Below are 21,382 nucleotides of genomic sequence, written 5' to 3'. Positions count from 1 at the left end.
GGATCAATTCTGCCTGGGCTATGGCTTCCACTTAGACTTCCCAGAGATGTTTTTGTTGGTCCTTGGCAGGGGTTAATGACAACATCCAAGTGCCCATATTCCTCTCTGAAATCTCTTTGCCAGGTTTCTAACTTCAACAGTTGCAAACAGATACTGCTACGGCTGAACAACTCTCACTTTTTCTCCAATGTTTAAAATTTCCCCCATACAATGCTATGATAACACTATAGACAATCAAAAAGAAAAAGAGGAACGGCCACCTCGGCTGTCGTGGCCTTCAACCCTTTCCCACTTGGACCTAATTCCTTTGTGACTGGGATAACAGCACATGTAACATTCTACATTTTGCACTTAAATGTTAATTTGTTTCCCATAGAGCCCCAGAGACTTGATGACATCATTTTTAATGCTTTCAGGTTGGATCGAGTTGATGAATCTCCTTAACCTGTCCTTGAGACAGTTTGGTTACCCACAATTTTTAATGATCCTAAAAGGTACTGCAGTGAACATCTTTATAAATGTAGGTTTTCCTTTTTTAAAAAAAATGAAACTAGATGATCTATTAAAAAAAAAGAATTGACCTACTGAAGGGTATATGTGTACGGCTATTGACTGATCAGTAAATCAATTGATGTGTGTTAATCTATTTTTCTATCCCTTGTCCTTTTCAAAAATGAATTTAACATGTCTATCCTATTTTTAAAGTGTTTAAACAAAGTTTTGAATATTTCGGGATATAATTCTGGCCAGTTATCCTCAATCACTAATATCCTGAATTCATGGACATATTCAGAAAGGATCTGGTAGAATCTACATCAACTTTAGAAAAAAGAGCATTATATTTTAGAGATAAAACATTATTTGTTGCTATTTTGATGTTTTAGAATACATATTTTATTGCTGCTACTGATAGATTAGTAGCTAAGTCCTTCTAAAAGTACTTCTGGTGTTCATTAAAAACAAAAATGCAAACTAAAAAACACCCCAAAACAACAACAAAACCCTGGTTGCCATGGAAACAGGACTGGGGTGGGAGAAGTTAGGAGCTTGCTGCTTTTCTACATATGCCTCTTTTAACATTGATTTTTTTTTTTTTAAACAAGAACAAACAAAAAACCTAAACCCGTAGAGAGACTGGCATAGCAGTCAGAAGAGCAGGCCCCAGTCTGGGACATTCCACTGGGTCCTTCAACAATCACCTGCACTCCCTGGGCCTTTGCTTCTTCTCAGTTTACAATGAAAGAGGGAAGTGAGGAGGTGAATGAAGGGCTGAGGATCTTTCATGCCCCTTTAAAAATTTAAGTCTATTTTTAACAAGACCCTCTTAGCAAGTTATCTTAAAAATAACAGTAAATGTTCCAAAATCCAAGCCCAAGTGCATTGGAACTTCTATAAATCCAAGAATTAGACTACTTGGAATTTCCCTATTGGTAAAAGCAGCAGGGTGATCATTAATTATCTCTATCTTCGTGTAAAATATATCTCTGGGGGTGGCCAACCTTAGCTATGAATTTAATAAGCTGGCCTGGCATCCAGGCAGCTCTGACAGCCTCCCTCACTGAGAGCCTCCTCTGCAGGCTCACAGGGCGAACACGGCAGGGAAAACAGTGGCCCTGCTCCGGCCTCAGGACAGCAAGAGCGACAGCCCGGAGGCAGGGGCCGGGGAACGCAGGCCCTGGCACAGAGGAGGGCTTTCACCACCCTGCAGCAGGAAGGGCATGGAGACCGCTCCCATCTGGGGAGAGGACAGTCCTGCTCATTTTCTGCAGACCAGAAGTGTGACATGCCAGCATCATCCATCAGCCAACGACCCCCCCAGGCACCAACCTGAAAAACCGAGGCTGGTGCTCCACGTTATTATCTTCTAAGACCCGCCGCCTTTCTCTCTGTAGCTGTTCGATCCTCTGCTTTTGTATTTCAGCTTCTTCTATGTTTCCTTCTTCTAGAAACCTGAGGCATTGAGGGAAAAAAAATATAGGGAGATCAACTCCAAGAAAACATAACAATTGTTCCCACTAAACTTGCAAGTGGATATTTAAAATCCTCTCCTCTGCCTAAGACCCCTCCCCCAACCCTTTGAACAATGTTTTGCAGTGGTCAGGGAAGATAGTATCTTGCGTGTCCTTCTAGAGATTCTTTCTGCATATATAAGCAAATATTAATATATATTCTTACCGCTCCCTCCCTTTAAGAAATACAAATGGTAGTGAGCTATACATACTATTTATACCATAATCTTTTGTTTTGCTTTACTTTTTACTTAACAATATATTTTGGGGGCTGGGTGCGGTGGCTCATGCCTGTAATCCTAGCACTCTGGGAGGCCAAGGCGGCCGGATTGCTCCAGGTCAGGAGTTTGAAACCAGCCTGAGCAAGAGCGAGACCCTGTCTCTATTATAAATAGAAAGAAATTAATTGGCCAACTAGTATATATAGAAAAAATTAGCTGGGCATGGTGGTGCATGCCTGTAGTCCCAGCTGCTCGGGAGGCTGAGGCAGGAGGATCGCTTGAGCCCAGGAGTTTGGGGTTGCTGTGAGCTAGGCTGACGCCACGGCACTCTAGCCTGGACAACAAAGCGAGACTCAGTCTCAAAAAAAAAAAAAAGAACAATATATTTTGGAGATCTTTTCTTTCCATGGTAGTATGTGGACATCTTCATTTTTTAATAGCTGCATAATATTCAGTTGTGTGCATATACTTTAATATATTTAAATAATTGCCTATTGATAGACATTTGGATTGTCCCCAATTTTTTATAGTAATAATATATCCTTCAACGAATAACCTTGTATATCCATTATTTTGCGCATGGGTAAATAGGAGAAATCAGTAGAAGAAATTTCTAGAAGTGGGATTGCTGGGTTAAAGGGTGAGTTTGTAATTTATATACTACCAAATTGCCCTTTATGGGGATTACAGCAATTTACATTCCCACCAACAATGTTATGAGAGAGCCCTTTTCTCCTACAGCCTCAGAATGTAACAAACTTCAGAATTTTTGCCAATCTGATAGGTTAAGAAATGGGGTGTCAACACGGTTTTTAAAATTTGCATTTTTCTCATTATGAATGAGGCTGAGCATCTTTTTACATGCTTAAGGGACATCTGCATTTCCTATTTTGTGAACTGTTTATTGTCCTATGTCCATTTTTTTCTAATGCACTGATCTATTACTTGATTTCTAGAAGCAATTCATGAGGAGTTGCAGATGTAGACTGCTCAGTTTGTCATTTATCTTTTGACCTTATATATTTTTATTTATTTTGCCATAAAGAAGGGTTTTTATTTTGTTTTTCTTTTCTTTTGTTTTAACTAATACTTAGCTCATGAAATGTTTGTTTTTAATAAAGCCAAATGTAATAATCTTTTTCTTTTAGGGGGGGGGGCCTCCTGGATTTTGAGCCTTACTTAGAAAGGCCTCAGGGGCGAAATAATTATTTCCATTTTGCAGAGTAGGAAACTGAGGCTGAGAAAGATGAGGACTTATCACATGTCACACAGCTTGTTAGCAGCAACTTAGAATTAGTAGTTAGATCTCAGTGCACCAAAATAATTTAAACTCGAGGGGCCTAAGGTTACTGGATGCTTTTCTCTCTTTCAAATGCTCAATGAGTTTTTTATGCTTGCATGCAGCAAAACTCTTCAAAATCAATACCTTTTATTTTGGCATTTCACTAGAAACAGGACTTCACTGAAAATACAGGCCATGTCCCACATAGATCTAAGCTGGACTCCATTTTCTGCATGACAAAATTGCTGAAAGCCCCCCTACACCACTCTACTCGCGGTGACATTTTCTACCTCTGTCAGGTGCTTCTGCGGCCTGGGGGTTGTTAATAAGACTTTTTGTAAAGAGTTTTACATCTCTGGAGAGAAAAATCTTTAAAAAATCCTTACCTTTGGTCTGGCCTAAATCGAGTGTCAGTAGGTGGCAATAAAGACTTTGACAACGGATCTATTTCATTTAATTCTAGCGCAAACTGTGTGAAGCCATAATATTGTTCATAGCCTTTCGGCATGGGATCTAAAAGAAAAATAAATCATTCATCCTTAAATTGCATTTCATTTAGGTTACATTTTAATTCCTTTACCTTTTTCATCTCAGACTGGCTACAATTTTTCTCCCTTAGCTTTAAATCGCTCCATTTCTATTAAAACATTCTGACTAATGAACAGATACTGAATATTTCTCTCTAAATTTTCTTCTCTATCAGTTTTCTTCTATCTACAGGGGTACGGCCTCCTTCCTGCATTCAGATTAGCAAATTTATACAATGCTGTGAAGCTTAGGTACTGTTTAAGCTATGAAATTAACTTTGATATTAAAATAAACATGCTAAAAAGAACTCTGGGACCATTTTTCCTGACTAAGAAGACTCTCACTCTAGAGAATCCATTTTTTATTTCAGCAACATCAGATTCTCCTGCGACTCTGTCTAGCACCTAGAATGGTGCTGAACCTGTAGCAAGTGCTCAATAAATGTTATTCTTTCCTTCCATTCCCCTGCCCTTCTTTTACCAACCCTTGCTCCCCCAAATTTTACATCTTTAACTTTAAAACATTAGGTACATTGCCCTATCTTGAATTCCAGCTAAAAATCAAGCTCAACATACCCAAACTTACATATTGGGTAAATCAAATGCAGCCTGATAAAATCCACTCAAAACCTCTCACTGTTCTCACATAACAAAATAAATACTTTTCCGCAGATCCATTTTTGGAAGCTTCAGAAATCCTCCTTGTAACTAGTCTAATTCCCTGTATTATCTTAAGCATGAAAATGATAGAAAAGCTTCCTGCTGTGAATTAAAAAAACTACCCCATGTCCCCAGCCACCAGAGAGTGAAGATAGTGGATTTTCTTAAAGATGGGCCAGGATGCTCATGGCCAACAGAGAGACATAAAGTCAAGAAATAACAACATGCAAACTTCAACTGTGTTGCTTTGGCAAGGTACTACTTCAACACTGAGAGAGAATGGCAGTTCTCATCTGTGGTGCATGCTTTAAGCAAAGGAGAGAGACTGTCCCATTTGCAAGATCTCACGGGTGCCGCTGAAGCTAGGAAGGCCTCCATTGGTGCCAATTCATTCTAGCTTTGTGGCAACCCCTGATACAGTGGAAGATGTGGCTGCCACCCATTGACAGAGCCACTGTTGGCCGCCTACTCTACCATCGTTGCCCTTTCTTACTTGCTAACGGAACACTCAGGCTATTAAGTTGGCGTTGTACCCTTGCCAGGGATGAATCTAAACCCAGCGAAATCACTCCTGCCCACTCTGTTGCCCATGACTGGTTTACAGATGGGTCTGGATCCACTTTAGGCTGATGTGATGTAAAGACACATTTGCTGGGGGATCTTAGGATATATTGCATTCCTAAGACAAGAGAGTTGCAAGAGAAGAAAGGTCTTTTGTCCTCCCCTTCTTCCATGCTTGGTGTGCTGTCACGCAGAGATATGATATTGAATCGTGACAACCATTTTACATCCATGAGAGGAAACGTCACAGCCCACTGGGAGTGGCAGAATGTGTCCTCACTGATCAGTGTCCTTGACACAGGTAACAACCCTGGAGCCACCCACTTTTTGCTAAGTAACAGCACATATCCTAATGGTTTAAGGCACTAGTAGAATGTTTTTCTTTTTTCTTTTTTTTTTGGTAAAGGGTTTATCAGCTTAAAGTGTCCTAAGAGATATAGCTCAGAACAATGGTTTTACAATATGACTGTGACTTGGAAACAACATATTTTTCAGACTAGAAGATGGAATAAGATGCCAAAATGTTGTGGGGACATTTGGATGAAAGTTGGGACTCCCTAGTCCTTCTCCCCATTAGCTACCTCAAGGGCTCAGTGTCCTTCTGGATGAGAGGGGAGATCAGAATGGTGTTGGGTCAACCTTGGGGATTGCTAACTCCTGCAGCACTTCCGAGCCATTGTTTTTCTGGTAACCCTTTCCTCTTTTGTCCTCACTCTGGAATGACTTCTTGCATTTCACTGATATTCTTGCATAACACCCAGCATCATCCCGTGTGTGGACTGAAAGACTCTCTCAGAGAACGCCCGAGGATCAGCCATGGCTTTGTTCAGGACCCAGCTGCCCAGCAGAGGCGTTGCTGTAACCACGACGAGGAGTTGGAGGTAGGATTACAGGAATGAAAGAAGGACCAACACCTCTAACCTAGTTCAAAGCAGGAGAGGCTGGAGGCCACCAGTGGACACTGCCCCCTGCCCACTGTGGCTCTGCTTGCCCTGCCCACCCGCCTGCCCCTGCTTGGCGTCCACCAACCCGGTCACTCACTTGCTCTCCAGACACAAAGGGACGAGGAGGAGCCGCCACAGTAGATGCTTTCGTGCCATTTCCCGAACAGCCGATGCACGGGCTTTCCACTCCTGTCAAACACCGTGCCTTCGATCTCATGGGCGTTGGTGCTCCAGTATTTTGCCTACGATTCAAATGACAACTGTGTGCTTAGTAGTTTGGCACCAGCTTATTACAGATATCAAGAAAAAAAGAAAAAAAAAAAAAGCAAGAGAAAGAACTGTAAGAGTGGTTCTATACCTCATATAATTCACCAGTTCTGGGTTCTGTTTCTATTTAATTGACAAAAAAAAAATTGTATATAACATGTTTTAAAATATATATGCATTATCGTGTATATATGATGGCTAAATCAATCTAATTCACGTATGTATTAACTCATATGCTTATCATTTATTTTTGATGAGAACACTTAAAAACTACTCTCAGCAATTTTCAAGTATACAATACATTGTCATTAACTATAGTCATGTTGTATAATAGATCTCCTGACTTATTCTTCCTATCCAATTGAAATTTTGTAACCTTTGCCAGCATCTCCCCAATCTTCCCCCTCACTCTCCTACAAACCCATGTTAACCATCATTCTACTCTCTGTTTCCATGAGTTCGACTTTTTTTAATTCTTCATACGAGTGAGATCATGTGGTATTTGTCTTTCTGTGCCTGGCTTATTTCACTTTGCATAATGTCCTCTGGGTTCATCCATGTTGTCACAAACGACAGGATTTCCTTCTTAAAGGCGGAATAGTATTCCATTGTGTATATATACCACATTTCTTTACCCATTTATCCATTGATGGACACTTAGGTTGCTTCCGTATCTTGCTGATTGTGAACAGTGCTGCAGTAAACATGGCAGTGCAGATATCACTTCAAAATGCTGCGTTCATTTCCTGTGGATATATACCCAGTAGTGGAACTGCTGGATCATACAGTAATTCTGTTTTTAATTTTTTGAGCAACCTCTACTGTTTTCCATAATGGCTGCACTAATTTACATTTCCACCAATGGTGTCGCCAAAACTTAGCTTTCATTTTTTTGATAATGAGCATTCTAACAGATGTGAGATGATATCTCACTGTGTTTTTTTTTGTTTTGTTTTGTTTTTTTTTGAGACAGAGTCTCGCTTTGTTGCCCAGGCTAGTGTGAGTGCCGTGGCGTCAGACTAGCTCACAGCAACCTCAAACTCCTGGGCTCAAGCGATCCTTCTGTCTCAGCCTCCCGAGTAGCTGGGACTACAGGCATGCGCCACCATGCCTGGCTAATTTTTTATATATATATCAGTTGGCCAATTAGTTTCTTTCTATTTATAGTAGAGACGGGGTCTCGCTCTTGCTCAGGCTGGTTTTGAACTCCTGACCTTGAGCAATCCGCCCGCCTCGGCCTCCCAGAGAGCTAGGATTACAGGCGTGAGCCACCGCGCCCGGCCTTCACTGTTTTTAATTTACATTTCCCTGGTGATGAGTGATGTTGAGTATTTTTTTTCATATATCTGTTGGCCAATTGTATGTCTTCTATGGCAAAATGTCTATCCAGGTCCTTTGCTCATTTTTTAGATCAGCTTGTTTTTTTACTATTGAGTTAGGTTCCTTGTATATTTTGTATATTAACCTCTTACCAGAAGTACAGTTTGCAAATATTTTATCCCATTCTGTAGGTTGTATCTTTACTGTATTGATTGTTTCCTTCTCTTACAGAAGCCTTTTAGTTTGATATGATCCCATTTGTCTATTTTTGCTCTCCTTGCCTGTGCTTTTGGTGTTATATTAAAACAAAATTACTGCCTCAATCAATGTCATGAAGCTTTTCTCCCTATGTTTTCATTTAGTAGTTCTATAGTTTCCAGTCTCATGTTTAAGTTTTTAATCCATTTTGAGTTGATTTTTTTTTTTTTTTTTTTTTTTTGAGACAGAGTCTCGCTTTGTTGCCCAGGCTAGAGTGAGTACCGTGGCGTCAGCCTAGCTCACAGCAACCTCAAACTCCTGGGCTCGAGTGATCCTTCTGCCTCAGCCTCCCGGGTAGCTGGGACTACAGGCATGCGCCACCATGCCCGGCTAATTTTTTTATATATATATCAGTTGGCCAATTAATTTCTTTCTATTTATAGTAGAGACGGGGTCTCACTCTTGCTCAGGCTGGTTTCGAACTCCTGACCTTGAGCAATCCGCCCGCCTCGGCCTCCCAAGAGCTAGGATTACAGGCGTGAGCCACAGCGCCCGGCCGTGAGTTGATTTTTTATGTGGTGTGAGGTAAGATTCTAATTTCATTCTTCTACATATGGCTATCCAGTTTTCCCAACACCATTTATTTTATTTTTTTTTTATTTAATCTTCCTCTTCTACTGGAGAACACCATTTATTGAAGAGAATGCCCCCATTATGTGTTCTGGGCATCTTTGTCAAAAATAATTAAGTGTAAATGTGTGGATTTATTTCTGGGCTCTCTATTTATGTTCCATTGGTCTGTGTGCCTGTTTTTGTGCCTGGGTTTTGGCTTTTTAATTTTAAATTATATCTTTAGTTATTTAAAAAAATTAATAGTTAACCCAACATTTGTGTAAGATACATTTTTTTTCTACTTTTGCTACATATAATATAGAAAGGAAAAGCTCAGTTCTACTCTTAGACGTCAGCCAAGTAGTGTGGTTGACCTGAAACAGCCGGCCCATGGCTGCCACTGTGTCTCTTACAGCACCGTGGCCCTGACTACTGCAACTTAAAAGAAATTTAACTCATAATTTTCTTTTCTCTAAAGGAACTAGATGGTCCTTGGCAAACCAATCAAAGAGGTGGTTTGCATTTTCAATTTCTTTTATCATTTTTTCCCCCAACTTAGGATTGCCCATAGGAACTTTGTGCATCCCATGTTCTGTGTATTGGTCACGGTCTATGAGACAGCTTTGCACTCTGCTCAGCCCAGCTCAGCCTTGTGGGTGTTATACAGTACCACACTCACACCAGCAGAGGGAGCTACAACTCCCTGGAGTTGATTTTTCCCCCCAAACCTCCCAATTACCTGACTGCCCTAAAAATCTCTATGAAAGAACAGAAGGCATTTCTCCATAAATCAAAAATCTTAGTACTAAATTCAGCCAAAACAGAATCCATATTTGGAAACAAATTAAGTTGAATGGCATTTTCAGGTCATATGCTGATGGTTCAACTTCCCCCTTCCAAGGTTATGGTAAAAATGGGCTGAATTAGAAGTTTAAAGTTGAGTTCTCTAGCTGTTTAAGAATGGAGAGAAGTGGCAGGGTGGGGGGGGAGACACAATACAGGCTCTTAAGTTTATTTTGAAGCAGGAGTCAGTTTTTTTTAGAGATATTTGCCAAAAATCCAATGCTGTCAATCTGACGGAAGCCACAGAGGAACACCATCATATTCTATAGGTAACGGTGGCACCTGCTTTCAGGTTCTCTGTCAACACCAGAGGCCCATCATTTTGTGTCTCATAACCACAAAAATCCACTTTCTGCTTCTCAGCGGATGAGAACCAGAACACAGGAGCTCACCAACATTCCTTGGGGTAAACGTCGAGAGCTAGGTGGCTCCCACCTGGGTCACTGGCAATATATCCCTGCCCTAGGCTGCATTTCGTTTCTTTTTGCAGAGAGCTTGGACGAAGTTTTCAAAGTAGGATCATTTTTCTTTTGCCCCATATATAAGGTCATTACCAGCTTTACGTCTGTTTACAATCATTGACTTACAAGATGTAATAAAGACACCACTCCACCTCTTTATAAGCGTGCCCTGTGGATTGCAGGTGGTGCAGAGAAGTATTGCATGAAATTCCACAATTAAAACCTAATCTCTCGGCTTATGATTTTGATCTTTGTTAAATGCAAATATTCCTTGAGGAGGGTAATGTTTTAAAGCCACCTTAAAAAGTACCTGAGATTTTTATGGGCAAGAAGGAATCTAGGAGCGAGAGAAGGTGGGGAAGGCCTCCAATTAAGGTGGTTAGAGCAATAAAGAGACTTCTGCATACTTTTTGCCTCTGGCCAATCTTTCCATTTATTCCATGAATGTTTACGAGCCTTTGCTGTATGCCAGGCACCATTCTGGGCATCCAGGGTATAGTATTGAGCAAGACAGACCAGGTTTTTGCTCTTTTGGAGTCAGGGATGGTGAAAAGGGCATGGAGAGCAGAAAAAAACAAGTATGGCAATAATGAGCCAGCTGATTTTGGACAGCAGTAAACACTCTGAAGCAAACAGGATACACTAGGGAGTGAATGGTGGGATGGGGCTGAAGATGGAAGGATCTGGGGAGAGTAGTCCAAGCAGGGTAAGTGAAGAAGGAGAAAGAAGCCAGTGTGGTCAGGTCAGAGGAGGTAGGGAAGGAAGGGGAGGAGAGGGTGGTTGCAGCTGAGGTTGGAGGGAACGAGAGTGGCACGCGTGTGTGCGCGTGAGCGTGCAAGTGCAAGCACAAAGGGTGGGGGTGGGGAGTGCAGGTGGTGCAATGATACAGCTTTCACTCTGAAAAAAGTGGAAGTTGTTGGAGAATTTTGCTCAAAGGAATGATATGGCATGACTTTTTAAAAAAAATGTGGCAAACCATGTGTAACATAAAATTGACCATTTTAACCATTTCTAAGTGTGCAACCCAGTGGTGTTACATACATTCAAAATGTTGTGCAACCATCACCACTGTCTCCAGAGTTTTTTTTTTTCCTCTATGAATGCCTGTTCTCTTTTTTTTTTTCCTTTTTCTTTTTTTATTTCAAAGTATTATGGGGTATTTCCAGAATTTTTACAACTTCCCAAATTGAAACTCTACCCATTAAACAATAACTCCCCACTCCTCCCTCCCTTGGCAACCACCGTTCTACTTTCTGCCTCTATGAATGTGAGTCTTCTAGAGACTTCGTATACGTGGAATCATATAATATGTGTCCCTTCAGGTCTGGCTTATTTCACTTAGCATAATGTGTCCAAGGTGCATCCATGTTGTAGCATAATGACTTACAGTGACTTATGTTTTAAAAGGGTTCCACTGCCTGCGACACTGAGGATGGACCGCATGGGAGTAAGGGTGGAGGGAGGCCAGGAGGAGCCATGGCCCTGGTCCAGGTGACAGGAGTGGAATGGGCTGGGACCAGGGAGCCCAGCCTGCTTGTCTGCTGGCACAAAGATGAAGGTGAAAAACCCCCGAAACGCCCTGTGCTCTGAGGCCCTGGCTCTGCCACAGCTCTTCAGAGACAGAGAGCCCCCAGAATTACCTTTATAAAATTCACTTTGCAGTGGCAGGAATCGTCATTCAGGTTCTTGATGACGATCTCTCCGTAGTGTTCAATCCACCTCTGTCCGCTTAGGATGTTATGGATGCAAGAGGTCACTTTGTTCCACTCAAAATGATCTCCAAAACTAAATAAAGAAGGAAAAAGTAAAGGTACCAATTCCCAGAAGAGCCAGCAGCAAATGCAAACACACACTCTTATTTTATAAAATAAGTCACATAAGGAATCACGCATTGCTTCACTCACGGAACCAACGCTGACTGTCTACACCATGCTGGGTGCTCTACAAACTTCCACTCTCCAAGGCAGTGTGCATGCCACAGAGGATGACAGCAGTCACACTAGTGCTCTGGAAGCTGCCAGAGGCTTCACGAGGAGCTGGTAGCCTCCTGGAGCAATCTACTCCCTCTTGCAGAGGAGACAGTTCAGAGCCAGAGGCGACTCGTCTAAAGTTGCTGAACTAGGAAAGGTAGGTGGGAATGAGGGAGGTGTGGGGGTTTATACAATTTGGTGCACATATTACCTGCATCTTTTATCATGAGAAATTATTCAGATATTACTTATGGAGTTAAATAATACTTATGAAGAAATGGTAATAAGACCAGATATTTGTATTTGCACATGCTATGTGCCAAGTACTGTTTTAAGTGCTTTACGTATATTATCTGTTTGATCTTCACAATGGCCCTATGAAGGAGATGGTTTATTATCCCCATTTTGCAGATGAGGGAGCTAGTGATCAAAAAGGTGAAGCAACTCGCCCAGGGCTTCACAATTACCACAGCAAGTGGCAGAGCAAGCACGTGAACCTCTGCAATCTGCTTCCACAGTCCCTGCTCATAACCACTTTGCTGTATAAATAGCACCAATCCTCCCTATACGATCAAAATCTGAATAGCAAGGCAGGACAACAATGTTAAAGAAAAACTACCATTCTTAGTCTTGTTAGGAAATGGAAATGAGTTTTTTTAAAAGCTTCTATTCCGGGAACTTTGATCTCCAGGAGGCATTTCCATTTGAGGGGAAAATATCTGAGATTGCCAAAATGAGGAACATTTAAACCTACTGTCAAAAAGATTTAAAGAAAGAAACATACACCCAGTGCCATGGGAGGATGGTGAGCGTCCTGTCCCAAAGCGAAATCCTGGCCCCAAATTCTATAAAGTTCCTAACTACAGGAGAACTTACGCTGGCAGGGTCACGTGTGTTGTGCCAATTGGAACAATTTCCATGGATTTGCCCCAAAATTTGTTTTTCCATCTCACATCTGAAATGAAATAGCAAATATTACATGTTTAGCAGGAGAGGTAGGTAGATCAAACAAACAGTTCTTAGCCTATATAAATGATGAATCACTACATAGTACAACCGCTTCATAAGCCGATCAATTATTGTATAGGATAACTTTTCATGAAATGTAAGTACCAACTGGGTACCTGGAATAGAATCAGGGAAATTAGAATTATAAGATAAAGTCCCTCCCTCATGTTAACAGCATGAAAGGCAGACAGAAGTGAAAACAAGTAGTAACTACACAGAGAGGTGCCAGCTTTGACTGAGTGGTTTGTAAGGTGAAACAGAACCAGAGAGAAGGAATGAACGTGCTTAGAGAGGGCATCAGAAAAGGCTTGTCAGAAGGGGTCATTTAAACAGGGCTTTGAAGAATGTGTAGGAGTGTACCAGGGAAGAGAAAAAGCAATTTAAGGTAAAAGAAATAGCTTCTATAACGGGACAGAGGTGTAAGAGAACATAGTGTGGCTCTGTGCTGTAGGTCTGAAGTTGTCTAGAGGAAAGAGTAGAAAGTCAGATTGAGAACAAATAACAGTGGACCTTATAAGCCTGGCTAAGCAGTCTGGTTCGTGTGCACTGGGTAAAAAACAAACAGGGAAGTGATGTGATTAGATCTAGGCCTTGCAAAAACAACTGGAAAGAATGAGGAGAATGGAACAGGGGTAGGGGAGATTAGAAGCAAGGTGAACAGTTAAGAGGCTATTGCTGTTGCCTAGGAGATCAACAGGGATGAAGTGAACTAAGACACAGGATGGAGTGGAGGTGAGTGATTCCTAAGATGTTAAAAAAGCAGAAATAGAACCAGATGACAAATTAGACACAGATTGAAAAAAAATGGGAGAATTTATGCATAATGTCAGATTTTTCTAACTTGCACGAATGGTGATACCAACAGAGGAGACAGGGAATAAAAAACAGTAGCGTGGGTTTTGTCTGGCTGCTGCACTGAGGACACACAGACCTGTGGAAGCAGGGAGGCCAGGAGGGGTCATGGCTGTGGTCCAGGTGAGAGAGGTGGGGCTGGGACCAGGGAGCACATAGGGCACATATTGCATGATCCTGTTTATAAGAAATGCCCCAAATAGGCAAATGTATAGAGGCATAAAGTAAATTAGTAATTGCCTAAAACTGAGGGATATTGAGGGAAATGGGGAACTGGGTATTTCCTAAAGTGGTTTCTTTTTGGAGTGATGAAAATATTCTAAAATTAACTGTGCTAATGATCGTATAACTCTGTGAATATAATAAAAAAAACAATGAATTGTATACTTTACATGGATGAATTGTATGGTATATAAATTATATCTCCATAAAAATGTTATCAAAATAAAAAAGATAACTAGCTGTTTAAAGCAAAATAATAAAAACGTATCACAGGGCTTATAACATACATAAGTAAAATGTATGTCAAAAATAGCACAAAGATTGGGAGAGGGGAAATGGAAGTATACTTTTATAAGTTTCTTAAACTATACATGAAGTAGCATAATACTACTTGATGATAGATTGTAATACATTAAAGATATATAACATAAATTCTAAAGTAACAAGAAACAAAAGAAAGAGGTATAGCTAATAAGCCAACATAGGAGATAAATGGAATTATAAAAAGTACTCAATCCAAAAGAAGGCAGAAAAAGAGGAAAAGGGGAACAAAGAACAGATGTGACAAACAGAAGACAAACAAGAGGGCAGATTTAAACCCAACTACATCAATAGTCACAATAAAGGTAAATGGTTTAAGAACCATAATTAAAAGGCAGAGAAATATCAGCTTGGTTAAAAAGCAAGATTTGCGAGTCATGGGCTTATGGGAATAGGTGGGATTGCCCAGGAAAAGGCTGAAGAGGATGGAGCTAAGAAGAGAACTGTGAAATGTAGGGAACACACAGGAACTATTTTGAGAAGACCTCTGCCATTAAAAATACATAACTTTAAAAAAACAAAAAAGAGGTGCTTATAGTGTCGATGGGATTTAGCAAATAGGAAGTTAGGGACCTTATGAGAATTACTTCCAGAGGGTTTTGGTGAAAGGTAGTGAAGTTTCAAATCAAGCTTCGATTTTAAACGTTAATGGCAGAGATGAAGAAAGAAATCTATGGTACTTGTAACTTTAAACTGGTAACATTGATTGAGAAAGGAACTGAGTGGCTGGGAGGGGGAGTGGGGGAAGGTATTACAGTATACTCTTTTTGTACTTTTAAAATTTTACAGGGGTGTGTGTGTGTAAAGGCAATGTATGATATCACTGTTGGCAGAGAAAAATGTTTTAAAAATTGATATGAGCTCACTGTTTGAAAACCCAGGACGCTCCTATTTTTTTCTATAGTTCTTCATTGAATAAATAAAGATGTTAACAAAATTAATTAATGCATGTAGGAAATATATGCAGCCTTATTTATTCTTAAGAAAAACTTACCCATCTACCTTCCAATTCAAAATATAAACTGAACAAAACTTTAAGAACCACTTAAAAGTCAACAATGTACAAAATGTAATTTCATAAATAAAATTAAACATTTCAAAAGCAAAAAAACCCCTCTGCTGTCCACACTCTGATAAACAACTATAAATATTTCCTCTCTCTTGAAATAGGGGAGACATTTCAAGTGGTTATTAAATAAGATAAAGTCACCGGAATAAATGGTGGTGGCTCAGATAAAGATTGGGAATTTTTTTTTAAAAGGCAAAAACTAAACAATTTCCTGAATACTTAATATCAATTAATATCCAATTAAAATTAAATACTTGATATCAATTAAAATGTGATAAATACCAATTATTGTCCAGAGACCAGAGGTGAGAGCAAGTGGTGCAGAGCCTTCTCACCAGGCCCAAGTCCAAGGACAACTTTTGATATTAGCAAGCATTTACAGCAATTCTTGGATGAAATAAATCCATCAAACTATACAAAATGATGGAGGTCAAGTATATGAGTACATTACCTTGCCAGAAAACAAAATTTCCAGACTCAGCATGACACGCAGAGATAGGTGGGTGGTGGCTGACCTGATGGAAACAAACGCCAAAAAGATAAAACATGAATGAACGTTTGTGTGTCATGAAATCCATTCGTTCTCTTCTCCCCTGCCCTGAGATGTGACACGATACACTGTGCTCGCTGAAGACAGACTTCTTCAGTTTCCTTCTACAAGTCTGTCCTCAAGAGGGCGCTCCTGATACAGCCAGCTCGGACATGTCGCGTTTATCAAGAAGGGTGAGGAAAAAAACCTCCAGGGGCATCCGTGGGACAGCCGCCAGGACCGAGACCCAGTGATGAGGACTGAGACCGAGACCCATTTTGAAGGCCATGAAAATAATAACAAAGACTTTCGAGAACCGCCCATACATAAACCATATGATCCGACCTGCCAATGTCAAACGTCTCTCTTCCTAGCTCTGCAAGTCCCTGCAAATGCTTTCCTAAGATGTCAACTAGCAAGTATTTTAACATGCCACTTCTAAGCAACACAAAAGACTCTTCCTTTGGCTCAGAAGGTTTTAACTCTTGAAAACTCTGCATCACAATGTCCAGCCTCTTTCCGAATCACCTATAAGAAGATTGATGCAAGATAACTTTTCTAACAACCATAATGTTCCTATTTAAAAAAAGAGCTAAACGCACAATTGTTGAGAAGACGTGAGTCAACTGGTAGGGAAAAAATTTTTATTTATTTTTTTGTCAAGATATAAAATATCTTGAGTAAATATGTAAGTACATTCCAGAAAAGAGACTTCTCTGTAACAGAGACTGCCTTTTTGGCAAAGGGTCATTAGTTGTTTTGTTCAGTAATGACGAAGCTAGAGAGAAAACGGCCCCCTCAGGTCTCCTTCCTGATTATCTCAGAAACACTCGTGGAGCAGTGAGAGGCGTATGTGCTGTGATTACAATTCAGCACCAGTGAAGCCACAGTAATGCTGCCAGTGGTGTTTCCAGAAATTTCTCTGATTTAGCTGGTTCTTAGCATAGGTGTCTTCCATTTAGAGTACCCAGCACAAGGCCTTCATATTATATAAACAAGGAGACTGCAACCAGAAAGATGAAGTAACATTTCCCAAACCACACTGATAGAGAAGTAGTGGTAAACTCAACAGGGTGGGTTAACCTCAATGATTTTCAGGAAGAGGGAGAGGGAGAGGGAGAGGAGGAAAAGAAAAGAAAAGTTTTAGGCAGCTGCCCTCTGTTTACAAATACATCTTATCAAGAACTCAGAATGCTGAGCCCGGCTTGCAATGAAAGGTGTGTGAGTGTTAGGGAGGAGGGGAGGGCAGCGGGTGATAGATCCATAGCTACTCGCCTTGTTCCAGCCCCTCAACCAAGCTGAGGAACATGGATTAGAACCACTCCCGTGTGCCACGCCTCTCGAAGGAGACTGCTGGGATGGGATGGTCCAAAGTCATGCATGCCATACCCACATCTAACAGATGAGATTCCAACCATACCAGCCTGGGCCAAAGAAAAGTAGAGACAAAAATTTAACCAGTGTGGGTATCTTCCAGATACCCAGTGGACATGACTGCAAGCTGCAATGTGAAGTAGGAGCTGCAATGTGCTGTGCTTCAGTTTGTCCTAGTGCCCATGTGCCTCCTAGGAATGTGAGCCCCTCACTGTGCCTCTGGGATTTAAGGGCAATTTTCATTTCAAGCACTGACTTAAGAAACCTAACTCCTATAATGTAACTCGCCGCTTTCTTTTTGTCATCATTTTTAATTTAAAAATGTTGCATCTTCCTCCTTCTTTCCCTCGCTAATTGGCTCTTGATGAAAACAATGGAGATAACTTTGAAACCACAGGATCACATAAAACTAAATCAGGGCACGGTGGTGGTGTGTGCCTGTAATCCCAGCTACTTGGGAGGCTGAAGTGGGAGGATTGCTTGAGGCCAGGAGTTTGAGGCCAGCCTGGGCAACATAGCAAGACTCAGTCTCAAAAAAAAAACACAAAAAACCCACAAAAAACTAAATTAGGCAAAACAAGCCCCACACCCCACTGTGGAGTGGGAGAGAAGCTATGGAATGTTCCCCTCCTCTGTAATGCAGACCTATTTTAAAGTGGATTATAATAAAGTAAATTATATTCATCTCACAGAAACAATGTAGTAAAGGGTGAGGAGAGCATTATAGCCTTGACTAAGAATTTGGCATCTTTATAGGTGTCAACATCAAAGCAAAATATAATATATAAAAAAACTATATACTTCTTCTGTAATAATTTTAAATTCCATAAAACAGGTATAAAATATACTGTCCACATGAATTATAAGAGAAGCTGTATTGTATACACACTCCCATAAAAACCCAACTTTGATTTTTTTTTAAAACTATTCTGTTAGATTAATGAATTAATGTTCAGCATAGTACCTCTCGTTGGGTTCAACAGATGTCTTCTGAATGAATAAATCACAACATTCAAACATCCATGATTTTGCTTATGTCTTTATGGTTTACACCAGCCTTTGAGAATGGCGTTGTATTTGGTCCACACTGCCTTAAGAAGTCTACAGAGCTTTCTGGGGAAATTTACATGGATGCCTTATTTTTCTTTATTTCCTCACAACGGGTATTTATTCATGAAGCGTTTCTAGAGCATCTGCCGCATGCTGCGCTAGTGTCAGGGAAGAGAGAGCTTTTTGCTGTCCTTCAGAGCTGGGTCCTGACTGCAGTGCCACCTGCTGGCTGTGTGACCTTGAGCAAGTTTCTTAACCCTCTCTGTCCCTGTTAACTCATCTGGGAAATAAACCTAATACCACTGACTTGGCCAACTGGAAAAAGATGACATGCAAAGTGTCCAGGGTCATACACTGATGTGGACTAGGTACATTTTAATTTACTACATTTTAATTTTTTTTTATGAGTGCATTTCCATTACATTCTTCTGGTAACCTTGTGTCTTTAATTAGCCTTATTTTATAAATTTGGAAACAGGGGTCCTGTCCAGCAAAGAACTTGCCCAATGCTACACCGTTAACGAGTGACACAGGCAGCTCTACACCCCAAGCTCCTCTGATTCCAGATCCGGTTCTTTTCTGAATGTTTCCTATGCCTGCTCTCAGAGCTGGGGTCTTGTCCCTCCCCAAAGCCATGACACATCATTAAGGTCCCTTTTCATGGATATTTAGAGAAGGAATCTTCTTTTGAATCTGACCTTTCCAACCTGAGTCTCGTTTGTTTCTTTGTAAAATGGAGTCTGAGAATCCCACTGGGCTTCAACATGCTCTGATTCTAACATCTGCTCTGAGTGTCTTCTTCCAATCTTGGCATCAAAGGTGGCAGAGGATGCCGGCCAATTTGAAAAGATTACACTGAGGCTTTGATTAACTTGAATTCCCACAGAAAGGGCTAATTCATGGTTAACCATTTATCTTTGTGGATGGCAAATCTTTCTAAAATCTACTAGAGTGGAGAATAACGAACACAATCTAACCTGTCTTTGTTAGTGTAGGGTTTGGTTGAATCTCTATTCTCCTTACACCTTGGGCAAGAAAGGACAGTGGATGTGCTGTAGTCTGCACGCACCTAGCCTACTAGATAAATCCAGTTTAGACTGGTTTGTTAGTGTCCTTCTCCATCACTTCCTCTCTAGTCAAAGAGGAGCAATTCCTGATGGGTAAGGATGTCCAAGTATTCAAAAAATAAGCCTGTATGATTTTTATTATGCAAATATTTACATGATAAAATATGTATCTTTCTACAAGCCGCAACACAGTTCCCCTGGCATTTAAGAATTCATGTAATTTGGGAGGAGCGGAGGGGCAAAAACCTACTAACAGATACAATCAACACTACTCGGGTGGTGGGCACACTTACAGCCATGACTCAAGCACTACAAAAGCTATCCATGTAACCGAAACAATTTGTACCCCCTTAATACTTTGAAATAAAAAAAAAATTCATGAAATTTATAATTTATTTGTACAGCTGAGGTCTTTCTTTACCCTGATCTGATCATTTTTGGTTTATGCTTTGAACGCACTCTATATAAGAGGTTAAGGGATAAGTGGATGGGGAAAGGATATATGTCAGTATTTGTATATTTTGTAAGCTTTTCCTTTTTAGATTTAGGAAAACATCCCTTATTAAATACACCATTTCTACCCAGCTACTGCCCAGAGACATAACTATCTAGTCCCCTGGTTCCTGACGCCCTAGAGCAGCACAGGGCAGCTTATGGGAGAGAGAGAGCGATGCCAGGTGAAAAAGTCAACCAGGGAGGGGACCAAGGGGCCATTCCTCCCAGGTCATTCATCAAGCACTTACTGATCGCCTCTGATGTGTCAGGCACTGTCCTAGTCCCTGGAGATACAATGATAAACAAAAGAAACAAAACCCCTTCCCCTGATGGAGTTTATACTTTAGTAAGGAAGTGAGATAGACAACACACAAATAAGCACATAATTTGTCAACAGTATATACGTGTTAAGGAAAATAAAGCAAGGCGTGTGGCTGGGGGTGGGCAGTGTGTAGGACTGCTGTTCAGATGGGGGGGGGACTCTTGAAAAATGGAAACCTCTGCGGCTCAGAGAAATATGGAGTTAACCACACAGACATCTGGGAGAAGCACATCCCAGGCAGAGGACACAGCAAATGCCAAGGGCTGGAAAATGCTTGATAAGAATAAGGAGAAGCAAGGTGGTCAGTGTGGCTGAGGCTGAAGGAGGGGCGTGGAGGTGGGAGAGGCGTGGTACGTGGGGGCAGGGTCTTGGAGGGCTTTGTGGGACACGTCCAGGACATTGGATTGTATTCCGAGTGACTTGGGAAGTTGTTGGAGGGTGTAGAGCAGATGTTGCTTCTGTTTAAAACAATCACTGTAGCTGCTGGATGAGGAACTAACTGGCTACGGAAGCAAGAGACCAGTTAATGAGTCCACTGCAATGATGCCAGTCATTGATTGAGGTGGCTTGGGCTAGGTGGCCAGCACTGTCGTGGAAATAGTAAAAATGGCTGGCTTTGGAAGGAAGGTTTCTGGAAGGAGATCCCAGGATTTGCTGATGGACAGGAAGTGGATAGCAAGAGAATGAGCTACAAAGGATGATGCCAAAGATATTGGCCTGATTTGGGGGAGAAGGCAATTGCCTATTATTTTCTCTTCCACTATGTTCAGAGTGAATCACTTATCTCAGGAACACATTCATGGCTTCTTGCAAAAAACAAAAGCACAGTAAGTGATGACTTGATCTAGAAAGGTAGTAAACCACAAAACAATGGTTTAGTTGTCTTATATTTGACTTATTGCTAGCTTTATTTGAACAGTTTGAATTTCCCCTCTGATAGTGTCTTTAAATAAGATACCGTTTTCTTTTTTTTTTTTTTATTTAGACTTTGGCCTTATTTCTATAAAGATACCGCTTTAATCAGTAGTAAATAACTCTGCCTATTAGTAAATAAAAGGACTACTGAGAAGGTCGGGCGCGGTGGCTCACGCCTGTAATCCTAGCACTTTGGGAGGCCGAGGCGGGCGGATCGCTCAAGGTCAGGAGTTCGAAACCAGCCTGAGCGAGACCCCGTCTCTACCAAAAATAGAAATAAATT

At 40.9% G+C, this 21,382-nt stretch overlaps 1 protein-coding gene across 4 annotated transcripts in view; it reads right to left on the bottom strand.

The window, feature by feature from the left end:
• Positions 1–21,382, bottom strand: part of OSBPL3 (oxysterol binding protein like 3) — a 176,128-nt gene that overhangs the window by 5,092 nt on the left and 149,654 nt on the right. For all 4 annotated transcript variants that reach the window (XM_076006360.1, XM_076006362.1, XM_076006361.1 and 1 more), the window contains 6 exons: positions 15,799–15,862; positions 12,752–12,830; positions 11,546–11,690; positions 6,302–6,446; positions 3,899–4,025; positions 1,828–1,950 (listed from right to left, as the gene is read on the bottom strand). In XM_076006360.1, coding sequence (XP_075862475.1) covers positions 1,828–1,950; positions 3,899–4,025; positions 6,302–6,446; positions 11,546–11,690; positions 12,752–12,830; positions 15,799–15,862 — 683 coding nt within the window. The remainder of the gene's footprint in view (positions 1–1,827; positions 1,951–3,898; positions 4,026–6,301; positions 6,447–11,545; positions 11,691–12,751; positions 12,831–15,798; positions 15,863–21,382) is intronic.

The sequence above is a fragment of the Microcebus murinus genome, chromosome 9 (assembly GCF_040939455.1).
Source record: "Microcebus murinus isolate Inina chromosome 9, M.murinus_Inina_mat1.0, whole genome shotgun sequence".
In the NCBI taxonomy this organism is placed as follows: domain Eukaryota; kingdom Metazoa; phylum Chordata; class Mammalia; order Primates; family Cheirogaleidae; genus Microcebus; species Microcebus murinus.
Note: the sequence above shows the minus strand (reverse complement) of the source record. Positions and strands in the feature narration are given on the sequence as shown.